Here is a 17,012-nt window from a genome sequence, read left to right as displayed (position 1 = left end):
GGATAATTTCATATATCAACTACTACTATACTCACCTTAATCTCTTCTGGCATGACTGTTCTTATGTACTCCATCCATGGGATTTGAGGAGCAAGTTTTTGTAATTCACTAATGCTCATCTTATTATATAATTTTGTGGCATTGCGGCGCTCTTCTTTAGGCAATGAATACTGAAAATGACAAAGACTATTTTACTAGCATGTAAATAAAAGTGATAATAAAAAGGCAAAGTAAGACTAGTATTTGTTGAGACAAATTACAATTATCTTAGGGTGCCTTTAGATGGAGCAATTTACAGCTAGTCTTGCTTTCAGCCATGTTACTGGATGCATATTCATGCAATCATGACTAGATTATCTTCATGTTGGCCAAAATGTTCCATTCATCTTTATAAACCAATATAACTGCTGTAGTAACATCAATCAGGGTTGCTCACAGCTAGTCAACTATGTGGGAGCCACTTCAGAAGTGGTTTTGTCCTTGAGAGTCACTATAAGTAAAATCAGCAATAATAGATTTTTTGTTGTTGTTGTTGTCGTTCCCTAGACTGTCTGTCCGAGCAGTCCCGTCTCCCCAAGGAAGGCCACAGCCGAAACTGGGTTTTCCCACAAATCCTTTATAGAGTGTATGTTGTGTTGTTTGGTCCTGGAGCTGCAACAGGTCCTGGAGCTGCAACGTCTACATCGTGGGACCACCCCCCAACCCCAAGAGGTCCTGGAGCTGCAACGTCTACGTCGTGGGACCACCCCCCAACCCCAAGAGTTGGGGGCCAATCAGCAGCAACCACCCCTGGCCATCAGCTCTACGCAGATGGCACCGATCCCCAAGCAATAATAGATACACTAGAGGGTCAGGAACATTCTAACAAAAACATGTGAAGAACAAGTAACACAATTAATGGTTACACAGAAAGAAATAAAGGACCAAATGAAGAACCTTGACATCAGAAAGTCATATGGGCCCAATGGAATAGCGAACTGGATATTGAAAGAATGTATAGATGAACTTACAGATAAAAAAAAACACAAGATAATTGACTTCTCACTCAAAGAAGGAAAAATACCACAAGATTGGAAAAATACAGATATTGTACCAATATACAAAGGAGGAGATAAAGAAAATCCAACAAACTATAGACTCCCTTACAAGCACAATTACAAAAATATGTGAAAGAGTTATTAAAAATAAATGGATTTAACACTTGGAGGGGAACAACATACTAAACCCCAAGCAATTTGGATTTAGAAGTGGAAGATCATGTACTACAAACTTAATATGCTTTTACTCAAGATTAATAGAAATAATACAAGAAAGAGATGGTTGGGCAGACTGTGCCTTCTTGGACTTACAAAAGACTTTTGACAAAGTACCACACAAAAAGCTACTAAGAAAAATTGAAACAATAGATGGAATACAAGGAAAATTATTGGAATGGATGAAAGATTTCTTGAACGGAAGAAAAATGAGGGTGGTACTGAGAGAAAAGAACTCAAATTGGGTAGATATGATAAGCAGAGTCTCCGAAGGTTGGCTCCAATAATGTTTGCTGTTTATATAAATGACATGGATGAAGGTGTGAAATGTTATATGAACTTCTTTGCAGATGATGCGAAACTATTGAAGAGAGTAAGTACAGAAGAAGATTGCAAATCTTTTCAAGAAGACCTGGACAAAGTTTGGAAATGGAGTAAAAAGAATGAAGTGAATTTCAACATTAAGAAATATAGTATAATGGAATTTGGAAAAATCAAAAATAGAATATCGGGTTAATATAAAATTGGTACAAAGGAAGTTACAAAAGTAAACTCAGAAAGGGACCTAGGAGTAATTAGCTCAAACGACATGACACCAGACAAATGTTAACAAAATAGTTGGAGAAAGTTATAACTTAATAAGATCAATGAAAGTGGCCTTTGACTACATGGATGAGGAAATGGTAAAGAAGATACTAGTTACACTGGAAAGACCAAAATTGGAATACGCAGTGTCTCTATGGTCACCTAGTACAAAAAAAAGAAAAGAAAAAATAGAAAGAATTCAAAGAGCAATGACAAAGATAGCACTAACACTGCAAATTGACATACGAACAAAGATTGGACAAACTAAATTTATCAACTCTAGAACAAAGAAGAGAAAAAGGTGATTTGATAACTATCTACAGAATTATGAAAGGGATGGAAATCCTTGATAGGGATGACCTACTAAAATGGGACAGAAGAAATACAAGAGGACACAAGAAGATACTTAAGAAAGGCTGTTACAGAAGAGATCTGAAAAAAAGCTTTCCACACAAAGTAATAGATACATGGAACAAACTGAAAGAGGAAACAGGGAGTGCTAAAACTATACATGATTTTAAGAAAGACCTGGATGTGGAAAGATACAACTGCGGGTCACTTCAAGCATAGCTCTCCTCCCGCAAAATACATCTAGGTAAACACAACTAAGTAAATACACACTTGTGCCAGTTGATTGGAAAAGGGCAAATGTGGTGCCAATTCACAAAGGTGGAAACAAGGAAACACCACTAAACTATAGGCCAGTATCACTAACCAGTACAGGAGTGAAATTATGTGAAAGGGTTGTGAAGGAGAGGGAGGGGTGGGTGGACTGCATGTACCTTGACCTAGAGATGGCATTTAATAAAGTTCCTCACAGTCAACTTATGTGGAAATTGTAGAATGTTGGAGGACTGAGAGACAAAATATTAGAATGGATTAATGACTTTTTGAAAGAAAGATACATGAGGACAGTAGTAAAGGACAAGATGTCAAGATGGAGAGCAGTAATGAATGTAGTACCACAAGGTTCTGTGCTTGCACTAATAATGCTTTTTATCTATGTTAATGACATGATGGAAGAAACAACAAGCTATGCCAACATGTTTGTAGGATGTAACACTTCACCCCATACCATACAACACATAATGGAAGACTGCATTATACACAATCATGCACGCAAACAACACAACATACACTCTATAAAGGATTTGTGGGAAAACCCAGTTTCGGCTGTGGCCTTCCTTGGGGAGACGGGACTGCTCGGACAGACAGTCTAGGGAACGACAACAACAACAACAACATGTTTGTAGACGATGCAAAAATCATGAAAATAGTGAAAAATGAGGAGGACAGCAGAATACTGCAAAAAGATCTATATAATATTTTTGCATGGAGCCAAGAATGGGAAATGAAGTACAATACCAAAAAATGCAAAGTACTGGAAATGGGTGACAGAAGCAAAAGGCTATCCTTAAATTATTCCTTGGGAAATGAACCCATTACTAAAGCAAAAGAACAGAAAGACTTGGAAATATTTATAAAAGACAACCTGTCATCTGACAGACATATCAGCAGGATTGTGGGAGAGTCATATGGATGAAGAGATTATGAAAAAACTCACTGAAACCCTGATACCTCCAAGATTGGGCAGCAACTAAACTGGTAACCTGGCATATAAACCATATGAGGAAAGACTAAAAGTATTGGGTCTACCAACTTTGAAAAACAGAAGAGGAAGAGGTGACATTATTACAGTGTTCAGGTCATTAAAGGGGATAGATTGCATTGACAGAAGAGATCTGATTAAAGATGGGAGGGCTTTAAGAGTTCATGTAAGTAAGTTAAGTAAGGATGTGAAGAAATACAGTTTTCCATATAGATGTATATGTGGAATAACTTAGAAGGCAATACAGATCAAGCTCAAACAATACACGAGTTCAAATCTAAATATGATAATTGGAAATCAAAGATGTAGATTAAGTTGGAACCATATATGAATTTGAGTCTGGGTATGTTAGAAAATGAGAGAATAGGAGACAGGCCCAATAAGCATTGCTCCATTCTCAATCACCAACTCCAAATGTTGAACAACCATGGTGATATGAAACAATGCTGTTGTGATGTAACTTCACCTTCACCTCAAACCATTCAATCTCACCATTCTCAACCATCATACATGCTCTATTACTCATATAAAAACTTTTGGACATTTTCAAGACTTCCCTCTTTTTCATATATTTGTAACATACTCTGCAATTTCATAGTCAAGAGATATTCTGGAGAAAACAAGAGCCTTTTAGCAGCAACTTCAAGTAATGTTCTTTGTTAAGGTGGTTCCACTGCCTCATTATGTCAGTCTCCCAAAATCAGTAGTTTAATGAAAAAAAGGGTATTATTCATCATCAACTAGTATGTGTAAAGGTAAAGTTTTGTGTCATCTTTTTGCCATATATATTACAAAATGATAGCTATCACAGGAATCCATCTTGATAATATTTTGTTGCATTGGTAATTCTACTCCTTACTGCCCCATCTGCCCTATGTACAGGGTGGGGCGCGGAAACTTCCCGATTTGGGGATTGAATGATAAAGTGTTTACACTTCACAATTCTTTATTCTACTTTTATGTCTGTCACACAACATGGGAGATTTACTTTTACACAGTTCTAAAAACAATATCTTTTAAATGTCCACCTCCATTGTCAATACACTGATTCAGACGATTTCGGAAGCTTTGGTCTACTCTCTCTAGCATGGTGAGCAGTATATTGGCTATTTGAGTGCGGATGGCATTCTGTAGGTCTTCCAGGGTCTGTGGATGGTCGTTATAAACCAGGGATTTGAGATAATCCCACAGGAAATAATCACAGGGGGCTAAATCAGGCGAGCGCACTGGCCAGTTTAAATCGCCTCTCAGGGAAATCAGCGCGCTCGCCTGATTTAGGCCCCTATGATTATTTCCTGTGGGGTTATCTCAAATCCATGGTTTATAACGACCGTCCATAGACCCTGGAAGACCTACAGAATGCCATCCGCACTCAAATAGCCAATATACTGCTCACCATGCTAGAGAGAGTAGACCAAAGCTTCCGAAATTGTCTGAATCAGTGTATTGACAATGGAGGTGGACATTTAAAAGATATTGTTTTTAGAACTGTGTAAAAGTAAATCTCCCATGTTGTGTGACAGACATAAAAGTAGAATAAAGAATTGTGAAGTGTAAACACTTTATAATTCAATCCCCAAATCGGGAAGTTTCCGCACCCCACACTGTATAAGATTTTCTTTAAAAATCTGGACACAGCTTACCAGCACATGTAAGCTGGAATAAGTAGGGTAGAAGAACTACCCCTTATGAAAGGCCCTTTATGAAATAATAAATAGTTCTAGTGTTAACAAAACCTCAGATACAAGTAACTAAGAAAAATATATTACAAGTATCTTAACATACAGAAATATAATTATGTGATAAGAAAATATAACAAGTCACAAAAATCACAAAGTCCTCACATTGGCAAGTTTTATCTCAAATTCAAGTGAATCTCTGAGCTCCTTTTCAGCACGGGCCTTGTCAGCTCCCAGAAGTGTAGCGACGCCAACCTGGTATGCATAGTATGCCTGCACATCACTGTCATTGAAGCCTTTCAGGAGGTATTTTCGTGATGGCATACCAAGGGGTGGCTGATCAACCTAGAGGAAAAGAAAAATACTCAGATTTACCAAGAGCTTCTTAGATGTGATCAATATGTTGGGAGAGACCAACAATAGGTACCTGTTTATGGTGGTCCCACAAGATTGACATTGGAAAGAATCTTTTCCCCACTGCCGATCTTGAAGACCCATCAGCATCCCAACCTCCATCTAGAAATGTAGCCCCAGAGGGATGACATTTGATCTTCAGGGCAAGCTCAAGATCTCTATATCAACTATGATCTATTTCCCCCCCCCCCACAACATCTTCATATAAAGATAGCTGACAACAAATAACAGACCCACACTAACTCTGAATAGAAAATCCAAAGTTTTTCATAGAAAAAATTATGAGAGGGCCTAGGGATTGTTGCTGACTACTGTGGGGCTACAGGTTTCCAGTTAATAAAGCTCAATGCAACAGTTACTCTAATTATAGATATTTTGGGATAATACTAATGATAAGTGCCTGCTTGTGGTGGTCCTACAAGGTGGACAGCAGAGCTGCCTATCTTCAAAAACCCATCAACACCCATACCTCCATCATAGGCCATGGGGCAAAATCAGTATCTTGTCAATTCATGGTGACTCAAAGGGCAACTTAATTTCTTTTTTATTTCAGAGAAAATGTCATTTTCAAGTAAATTTCAAAAACTTCCCACTTCAAAAGTTGCTCCAAAGTTTTTTATTAGCCCTTTTTAATCATACCATTAAGGCTTACTTTAGCTTGTGGATAATAGGCGGCAACACTGTACTTTCTTAGTTTCCATTTTAAGCAATAGGGGGCTCGTGATACATTAGACAATCAGATTGCTAGGATTTCCAAGATGGCAGCCCCAATTGATTGCTGCATTCACATTGTCTCTGAAGAAAAAAGTGCTGTTTTACCTATTTCTGGAACTGTTTGACAAAAATTAAGGAGTGTACTAAGAAATGGAAACATCTAGATGTTATGCAACATATCCAGCACTCTGTATGGGAAGCTATTCTTTTTCCTATTTCTTCTATAGTTGTCCTTTTTGAGTTTCTTTTCATGACCTCTTGTTTTTCCATTGTCATTTTTTAGTAAATCTTTTCTGTCAAGGATTTCCATTCCTTTCATGATTCTATATATAGTCAGTAGATCACCTCTTTCTCTTCTTTGCTCAAGTGTTGGTAATTCTAGTTTCGATAATCTTTGTTTGTATGTTAATTTGGAAAGAGCTGGTGCCAACTTTGTTGTTGCTCTCTGTATTCTTTCTAGTTTCCTTATATTCTTTTTAGTACTGGGTGTCCATAGTGTCGCTGCATATTCCAGTTTTGGTCTAATCAATGTGACTAATATTCTTTTTATCATTTCTTCATCCAAGTATTCAAATGCCACTTTCATTGAATTTAGTAGGTTGTATGTTTCACCTACTATTTTGTTTATATGTCTGTCCGGTGTCATGTCATTGCTGATTATCACTCCAAGGTCCCTTTCCGAGTGCACTTTTTTTATTTCACTTTCACCAATTTTGTCATTTTTTAAAATTCTGTTTTTGCTTTTACCAAACTCCCTTATGCTACACTTCTTTATATTAAAGTTCACCTACCACTTTTGAGTCCATTTCCAGATTGTGTCCAGGTCTGACTGTAATGAGTCACAGTCCTCATTTGTTGATACTTTCTTTAATATTTTTGCATCATCTGCGAAGAAGTTCATATAACATTCAACTCCTTCGTCCATGTCGTCTCCGTACTGTATATGGCAAACATGATTGGAGCTAGTACTGACCCTTGTGAAACACCACTTATCATTTCTTCCCATTTTGAATATTTGTCTCTAATTACTACCCTCATTTTTCTCCTAGTCAGGAAGTCTTCCATCCATTTTGATTAATTACCTGCAATGCCATCTATTGATTCTAATTATCCTATTAATTTTTTAAGTGGTACTTTGTCAAATGGCTTTTGTAGATCTAGATAGGCACAGTCTGCCCATCCATCTCTCTCATCTATTATATCAATTATTCTTGAATAGAAGCAGATTAGATTTGTTGTACATGATCTTCCTTGTCTAAATCCAAATTGGCTTGGGTTTAGTATAGATTTTTCTTCCAGATGTTTAACCCACCTACTTTTGATAACTTTTTCACATATTTCAGCTACTGTGCTTTTAGGGAGACCAGTCTGTAGTTAGTTGGATCTCCCTTACTTCCTCCTTTATATATTGGTACAATGTTTGCCTTTTTCCAGTCTTGTGGTACTTTTCCTTTTTTGAGCAAGCATATGATTATAGTGTGTATTTTATCTGTTAGTTCCTCCATGCATTCCTTCAGTATCCAATTTGCAATTCTATCTGGACCATGTGATTTTCTAACATCTAGGTTTTTTATTTGGTCACTGATTTCCTTTTTTGTTACAGTTATTTCCTTTATTTGGGGGGAATTCTGTTTCTCTATTTCTTCACAGTTAGGCGAGTTCTCAACTGTGAAAACCGATTTGAAGTGGTTACTCATAACTTCTGCCCTTTCTTGTTCTTTTGTGTATTCATGACTTCCTTGGCGTAGTTTTTCTATTTCTTGTTTGTTTTTCAGTTTACCATTCACATATCTGTAAAATAGCTGCGGCTGAACCTTAGATTTTTCTATAATTTCCTTTTCATAGTTTCTCTTTCCCTCCCTGCATATTTTTACATACGGTAATAATTTCTTAGTTTATGATGTGTGTGTCCAGGAAAGAAAAGGAGCCACTATCTTCATTTTGAAGGCCACCAACCTTGCCCAAACACTGGATTGCATTATTATTATTATTTTTTTTTTTTCCAGTGCTAATTGTATAATGAGTTTGGGTAGAAATGTTTGTAGTTCTGTGTATATATATATATATATATATATATATATATATATATATTTGAGAGACAGAGAGGATCATGAGAGAAACAGAGGGAGTAATTGGTGAGGAGCGGTGTAGGATTTGTACATGGATCAAATTGTTGTTTTAAGGCAGATTTGTTAGAAAGCTTTGGTAAAAGGTAAGGATGTTTTAGGGACCTTTGTGGATTTAGATATGGCTTATGATAGGGTAGACAGGAAGGCACTATGAGAGGTAGTGCAAATATATGGGGTTGGGGGAAAGCTGTTAATGGCAGTCAAGAGTTTTGACAAAAGTGTGATTTACCTATTTACCTAGTTGCATTATACAGGATGGGAGCTATGCTCGTGGTGACCCGTCTTTGTATCTTGTAGCACCAAGTTTTTTCTTAAAATCTTGAATAGTATTTGCACACACTGTTTCTTTATCTAAGTTATTCCAGATATCACTCTGTGTGGGAAGCTATTCTTTTTCCTCTCTCTACTATAGTTATCCTTTTTGAGTTTCTTTTCATGACCTCTTGTTTTTCCATTGTCACTTTTTAGTCAATCATTCCTATCAAGGATTTCCATACCTTTCATGATTCTATATATAGTCACCTCTTTCTCTTCTCTGCTCCAGTGTTGGTAGTTCCAATTTCGGTAATCTTTGTTCGTATGTTAATTTGGAAAGAGCTGGTGCCAATTTTGTCGCTGTTCTCTGTATTCTTTCTAGTTTCTTTATATTCTTTTCAGTACTGGGTGTCCATAGCATCGCTGCGTATTCCAGTTTTGGTCTAATCAATGTAACTAATATTTTTTTAATCATTTCTTCATCCAAATAATCAAAGGCCACTTTCATTGACCTTGATAGATTGAATGTTTCTCCAACTATTTTGTTTATATGTTTATCCAGTGTCATGTCTTTGCTGATTATTACTTCAAGGTCCCTTTCTGAGTGCACTTTCTTGATTTCTTCTTCACCAATTTCATAATTTTTTGAAATTGTTTTTACTTTTTCCAAACTCCATTATAGACTTCTTGATATTTTAGTTCACTTCCCACTTTTGTGTCCATTTCCAGATTTTGTCCAGGTCTGATTGTAATGAATCACAGTCCTCTTCTGTTCTTACTTCAATATTTTTGCATCATCTGTAAAGAAATTCATATAACATTCAACTCCTTCATCCATGTCATTTATGTATATAGCAAACATAATTGGAGCCAGCACCGACCCTTGTGGAACACCACTTATCATTTCTTCCCATTTCGAGTATTTGTCTCTAATTACTACCCTCATTTTTCTACCAGTCAGGAAGTTTTCCATCCATTCTAATAGTTTAGTTGGATTTTCTTTGTTTCCTCCTTTATATATTGGTACAATGTTTGCATTTTTCCAGTCTTGTGATACCTTTCCCAAGCATTTGATTATAGTTTGTATTTTATCTGTTAATTCTTCTATGCATTCTTTCAGTATCCAATTTGCAATTCCATCCGGACCATGCAATTTTCTGACATCAAGGTTTTTTATTTGGTCACTAATGTTTTTCTTTGTTACAGTTATTTCCTTCATTGGGGGGATTTCTGTCTCTCCATTCCCTCATAGTTAGGTGTGTTCTCAATTGTGAATACTGATTTGAAGTGGCTGATCATAACTTCTGCCATTTCTTGTTCTTCTGTATATTCATGATTTCCTTGGCATAGCTTTTCTATTTCTTGCTTATTTTTTTTATTTTACTGTTCACATATCTGTAAAATAGTTTTGGTTGTTCCTTACATTTTACTATTATTTCCTTTTCATAATTTCTCTTTTCTTCTCTGCATATTTTTACATAATCATTTTTTAGTTTAATGTATGTTTGCCATTTGCTCAATATTTTGTCATTTTTCCATTTTTCCCATGCTTTGTCTCTTTTATCCTTAGCTTAACTACATTTTTTGTTGTACCAGTTCTTTATGTATGTTCTTTCTTGCTTTTGTTGTGGTATGTATTTGATCACACCCTCATTATAAATTTCTTTTAGTATATTCCATTTCTCTTCCATCCTTGTTTCTTCATTTAGGAATTTTTCCCAGTTTGCATTACAAAAGAATTTTTTAAGTTTCTTAAAATTCATTTTGTTGTACATTGGTCTTCCTATTCTATGTTTCTCCTTTCTTTTTATGTCTTTTTGCTTTTTTAGTTTGAATTCTATTAGTACATGGTCACTCTTTCCTATTGGTATTTTGTAATCTATTCTGTCTACAATTTCAGGTTCTGACGTAAGTATTAAATCCAGTTTCGAAGGTTCCTCATTGTTTCTGTATCTGGTATTTTCCTTTATCCACTGAGTCACTGTGTATTCAATGGTCCTATCAAGTTGTATGCTGCCCCATATATCCTCTCCATCCCTCACTGTCATTTCTTCCCAACAGATTTCTTTTGAGTTAAAATCACCCATAATTATTGTATTTCCTCTTTCAGTATATCAGTTAGTTCATGTTTAGTATCTTCCAACAATTTGGAATGATCATGTTCTGTACAGGACTGTGTTTTAGAGGGCACATACACTACTACAAATTTTATGCTTTTCATGTGGTTGTTTTCTACTTTTATCATAATTGATTCTACACTTTTTCCTTCTGTTATTTTTGTCACATTTAAGTCTTTCTTTGTCAGAAATAGTACTCCCACTCCTTGTTTTTTCTTTCTATTCTTCATCCAGCAGTTGTATAGTCCTTGTCCCACAGTGTTAGGTGGTAGATTAGCTTTTAGTTTGGTTTCTACTATTCCCATTATGTCCTGTTTTTCTGATGCCTGGTAATCACTTAATTCATTGTCCCAAGATCATTCCGTCTATGCTGGTATAGGCTAGTTTTAATTTTTTTCTTTCTCATCTTTTTCTGTCTGCTTTGTTTCATTTTTCATGATACACCATTTTCTCAGCCTCAGGTCCACCACTTAAAAAAAAAAAAAAAAAAAAAAAAAAAAAAATCTTTTCAGCCTTGGTTCTTTTTAATTTTTTTCCTTCACTTCATTTCTAAGCTCCTTTTCTTTTTCTTCATCACTCATTTCTTTCTTTATCCATACATTCTTGTGATTTTCACTGTCAGTTTTGCTGTTCTGGAGAGTACTTCCTCTGCTATCATTTGTGACCTAAGTTTTACTTTTAGTGGCCTATATTGCTTTTCTTTTGAGTATCTACCTATTCTATATGTTTCCTCGATTTCTTTATCCAAGGTTTGATCCTCTTCTTGAATCTCCTTCAGAATCTCTTTAGCAATTTCCTTTTCCTCTTTCTGATACCTAGGAACATTATGCTTTTCATTAATACCGTAGATCACAATGCATCTTTTTTTGTCCATTGTATCCCTAACCCAATTTCCTTTTTCTTTAATCACTTGGATTACCATTTCCTTTGCATTCTCCTTAACTTGTTCCACTATTTCCTTAAAAGATAATTTTTTACTTTCCTGTTCCACTTTCCACTGTTTCTTTATTTCTTGGAAATCATTTTCTTTAATCTTTTCTTACCCTTTCTCAGTCACTGCCTGTATTTGATCCTTCATCTCTTTCTTTAATGCCTCATTTCTATTCATATGTTCATTTTTCAATCTTATATTTTCTCCCTTTATCCTGTTCAGTTCCATTTTCAATTCATCTATTTCCCTACTGATATTGTTTTCTTCATTGGCCTTTCTTAATATGGCAACTTCTTTATATGTACTTTTGCATTCACTTTTCAGTTCAATTATTTCATCTAACAACTCATTTATTTCTCTATTTCTTATAATGGGTTCTCTATCTGTGTCTATTCCTCTATACATATTGCTATTGTCTCTACTGAACCCCGAGAAGACATTTCTTTCAAACCTTTGGTATGTCTTTGGGGTCTCGTTCAGACACTTTTTCTAATTTTAACTACATCAAATGGGGACTCAGTGGTACTGTCCAGACATCTCTTTGCAGTTTCCTTTTCTCTAAATCATTCATTTATTTCATCCATTGTTGGCACTGATCTTGCAAAAAGAATAGCTGAATGAAGATACAAAGACTACATTTTTGGTCACATTAACTACGATACTCCCTTCCTGTTTGTAAACAACCAGGCAGCACTTTTGGTTCCAAAATCGTTCCAAAATCGTTCATTGTCAACTTGCTAAACAACAGTTCGGAGTGTATTTTGGGACATCCTTGGAAATGCAGAGTGTTTTGAACTAAAGGTGGAGCTGTGTCAGGGATGTGTCATATCAACACGGCTGTTCAATGTGTACTGTACATGGATGGGGTGGTACAGGGGATTAGAGATAGAGATATTGGGGAGAAGTGGTGGATGAGCCAGTTGTTGTTTGTGGATGACACTGTGCTTGTGGTAGGGTCAAAGGGGGGTTTTAAAGCAGTTAGTGATGGAGTGTGAGAGGGTATGTAATAGGAGAAAGTTGAAGGTAAATGTGGGTAAAAGTAAGGTAATGAAATTTACCAGGGGAGAGGATGGCAGTGAGTTGGAAGTAAGTCTTAGAGAGCAGCTGGAGGAAATGGACAGTTTTAAGTATTTGGAGTCACATATGGCAGGAAATGTAGTAATAGAGATGGTGGTGGTAAATTATAGATTGAGAGGAGCAATCAAATGCCTTTGGGGATTAAAAAGTGTCATGAGAAATAGGCATTTGGGAATGAATGCAAAGAGAATATAATCTGAAGGGGTGACTGTGCCTACAACACTGTATGGGACAGACTTGGAATTCATGAGAAGCAGAAAGGAGAAATTTAAAAATGTTTGAGATGAAATGTCTGAGAAGTATGGCTGGGGTTATAAGGCTGGATAGAGTGAGAAATGAGGTGAGGAGGAGAGCAGGGGTTAAAGGGAGATAGCAGATAGGGCTGATAATATATTATTGGGGTGATCTGGATACATGGAAAGAATGAGTGAAGAAAGATTAGCAAAAGAGGTGTGGATAGGATGAAAAGGGCTTTGAACAAGAGGGGAATGTCTGTTAAGAGGGGAAGGGAGAGGGTAGGGATAGAGGTAAGTAGAGTATGGTTGTGTATGGATATTTTGAAGCAGCCTGAAGGGATTTCTCCCCATTTTCTCTATTTCTTGCATGAAGGGACAGGGAGGTGGGGTCTATATAAGTGAAGCGGCTCTGCCATGGATGTGCTGTGTCTTGTTCCATTCCTTCTGATCTGGGCAGTGGGCAGGAGACAGGGATGATCCTTCATCCACAGGGAGGTGGGAGGGAATTAAGGGTAGTAGATAGGAGTGGAATGGGTAGGAGTGGGTGCATGCCATTGACTTGGCTACCTAGTTTATAATGGGGAAGAAGCCCTTGTATATGGGTGGCAGTGGACAAGATGCAGGGTTGATCTGTCATCCAGGAGGTGCCAAGATAAGAGAGAGGGAAGTGGGTGGAGGGGAGTGGAGTGTGACAGGAATGGAGTGGGTGGGAGTGGTTTATATGCCTTTGTTTTTTGGCTACCTCCTTTGTAAGGAAAAAAAAAAAAGCCTTTGGTATATGTATTTATGTATATGCTTGTCTTTTTTTCAAATATTTCTTCTTGTGGGTTTCTGTGTGTATATGACTCAGGTCCCATCTGTTTGTGTATTCATCTTCATCAATGAGGAATATATGCCAGGAAACACATCACTTCACTCAACACCAATGGTGTTCCCAATGGTCTCTCTGAGAAGGCCCTGTGCAGTCACTTTTCTTATTCCATATTGGTTAAATTGTTTAATTCATTGAGGGTTGTCTCTTGTGGAGACAACCCAGTGAACAGGATCAACATTAGGGAAGCAGGCCACATGCCCATACAGGTGTTGTATTTTGTTGCCAACAATTCACAACACTTCTATTCTAATAGCTAATATTGCACCTTTCCTAGACCCACACTGTTCTTCACCAATTACTCCCTCTGTTCCTCTCCTAATACTCTCCATTAAAACCCTCCCATAAGCTTTCCCAACTACACTAACAAAACTGATCCCTCTGAAACTACTACATTCACATCTATCTCTTTTTTGTTTGTCAAGCAAAACTATACAGGTACTCCTCCAATCCTCCAGCACTCTACCCCTCCTTTAGACACACATTAAACAACCTCATTAGCAAGTCCACAATTACTGCACCTCCCTTCCTCAGACACTCCACATAACACCCATCTAACCAAGGTGTCTTACCTGCTCTCATAATTTCAATAACTACTTGCACTTCATCTTTTCTTATTTCTCCTCCATTTTCCTCACCCATCACTGTCATATTCTTAGTACCATCCACTGTTACCACCACTCCCTCCCTCTCCTCCTCCACATCTAGCAGCTCCCTGAAATAATCTGCTCATCTTCCCCTTACTGCCTCTTCTTCCACTATCATTTCTCCATCTGCACCTTTTATCTTTTTTTCTCTACTTCACTCACCTCCTTTTTACCTTTTAACTTCCTTCCAAAACATCTTTTTATTACTTTCAAAAAATTCTGTCATACTTCTACCACATTTTACATCTGCTCTTTTTTTTTGCCTCCTTTATTTTATGTCTTGTTTCTCTTCTTTTTCTTTGTACCTCTCATATGTTTCTCTCATCCTACTTTGCAACCAGTCCATGAATGCTCACTTCTCTTAAATGACCTTCTTCATTTAATCATCCCACCACACACTACCTTTCCTTCCATTCCCTTCCATCCTTGTTCCACACACTATCTTTGAATACCTTGTCAGTCCCTCCTCGAAACACCCCCATTCCTCCTCCACTCCTACCTCTACTCTATCCTTTACCACATCCCACTCTCTCAGTTTCTCCTTGTATTCATGCTCCTTTGCCTTCTCGTTTAAACAGCTTACTCTAAGCACCTTACCTTTTGTCCTTTTCTTCTTTCTCCATCTATCCTCCACTCTCAACTTACCTTCCACCGAAAAATTATCTGATATTCCCCCACTCTCTTCTCTTAGATCATGGGCATCCAAAATTCTTCCTACTCTTCTCCTGGATAGCACTATATAGTTCATTAAAAGCCTTATCAACCACCCTTCCATCCATCACCCTTTCCCATGTGTATCTATGCTTAACTTTTTTCCTAAATACTGTGTTAGTTATTATTAACTCTTTCTAAACACATCACCATCAACTCCACTAACAATTTATATCTGGCACTCCATAGTTCCCACTCTGTCTACTGGTTCATCCTCTACTCTAGCACTGAGATCTCCTAATACCACTACATTAACATTTCTCCCAAAACTTTCTATGCATTTATTCAAATCTATAAAAAAAAAAAAAAGCTTTCCTTTCCTCTACATTCTTTTCATTACTAGGCCCATGTGCACTTACAAAGATTGATATCTCCCACCCCAGTTTCACCTTCATCAACATTAACCTTGAAGAAATCTTCCACTCCACCACACACTTACCTATCTCTTCACTTACTAATATAGTGACCCCTTTCCTCCCTCATCCTCTCCTCACTCCCAACAACCCACTACACTCCCAAACTCAAACTAACCCCTCCTTTTCAAGTTAGTTACAATAAGTGCCAACACATACATCTTCCTTCTCACAAACATACTGCCTATCTCTTCCCTTTTACTCTCATCTGTACCACACCCATACACATTAGAAGTCCCAAACCTTAGGGTTCTGGTTGGAAAACTCCTCTCAGACCCTCTTATACCTTGACTTCTTACAGGAATTTACCCTTTAGGGCTACAGAGAGCAGAATGCCTAGTCCCATCCTCTATCCCGTTTTAGTCGCCTTTCACAACCCAAGTGAGAAAACTTGGTGGCAGTATTCTTTCATCCGCTACCACAGGGATAGGCAAAAAATAGAAATATATATTCAGAGAAGTGGTACAGGACAGTATTAAGAGTGGGAGACAGCATAAAGGAGGGACAGTCACAGTACAATATAGCAGCAGCATTTCTCTATGAGTAAATATTTCCTCTAATACAGACAAAATTATGTGTGGCTCTGGTCCATAGGGGCACCCCATATAGACCCTAAAGTATCAGTTGCATGCTACTGAGCAGATTTTTACTATACAATAACATATAATAAATACCCCAGACAGGGTATTGAATGATAAATTCACTAATTAAAATTAAATTAAGTTAAAATTAAATCAAAATTAGATTACAATTAAGAAAAAAAAATTAAATTTAAACTAAAATCAAATAAAAATTAAAACTTAATTAAAATAAAATTTAGATTAAATCAAAATTAAGTAGAATACAGAAATGTACAAAATAAAATTTTTATTGTACTGCAGTGTATATGTTATTTTTATGTTCAAATTCAAAGAAAAATTTGCTTTGAAACTTGAACTTTTAGGACTTGAAAACCCTCCTGGAACAAATTAAGTTTGAGTTCTGAGGTATCACTAATTAGTTCCAATCTTTCAAGTTAAATGTAAGATCAAAAGGGATTCAAGTCATTATGCAGTTCTATGCTTCTACTATATCTACACTGTAGCCCAAATGATCAACCAATATAAAATCTATTTGTTCTTACATCTATAATCCTCCAAGTAGAGTTTTTAATGTTAACTGTGACAGAGAAGTCAAAGAGGTAATCAATGGAGTAGCCCAGTTTGCGGTTAATGTAGATATTCTTGTTCCACTCAAAAGCAGAGGGGTCCCATGAGCTGCCCTCAACAACAGGCCAGCCCCCCATTTCCTTCAGCACTTCCTTTAATGGCTCCACACCTTTCTTAGCGATCCGATCTGCCAGGAAAAGTACAAGTGGATGAGAAACATGGA

General features: G+C 36.9%; 1 protein-coding gene across 3 annotated transcripts in view; it reads right to left on the bottom strand.

The window, feature by feature from the left end:
• The window catches only part of Nep2 (M13 family metallopeptidase neprilysin 2), a 188,924-nt gene that overhangs the window by 32,853 nt on the left and 139,059 nt on the right, over positions 1-17,012 (bottom strand). For all 3 annotated transcript variants that reach the window (XM_076172789.1, XM_076172788.1, XM_076172790.1), the window contains exons 5-7: positions 16,765-16,976; positions 5,292-5,471; positions 36-170 (exon numbers count right to left, since the gene is read on the bottom strand). In XM_076172789.1, coding sequence (XP_076028904.1) covers positions 36-170; positions 5,292-5,471; positions 16,765-16,976 — 527 coding nt within the window. The remainder of the gene's footprint in view (positions 1-35; positions 171-5,291; positions 5,472-16,764; positions 16,977-17,012) is intronic.

The sequence above is a fragment of the Oratosquilla oratoria genome, chromosome 33 (genome assembly GCF_046742065.1).
Source record: "Oratosquilla oratoria isolate Oo_2021 chromosome 33, ASM4674206v1, whole genome shotgun sequence".
Classification (NCBI taxonomy): Eukaryota; Metazoa; Arthropoda; class Malacostraca; order Stomatopoda; family Squillidae; genus Oratosquilla; species Oratosquilla oratoria.
The sequence above is the reverse complement of the archived record's forward strand: the minus strand, read 5'-3'. Positions and strand labels throughout refer to the sequence as shown.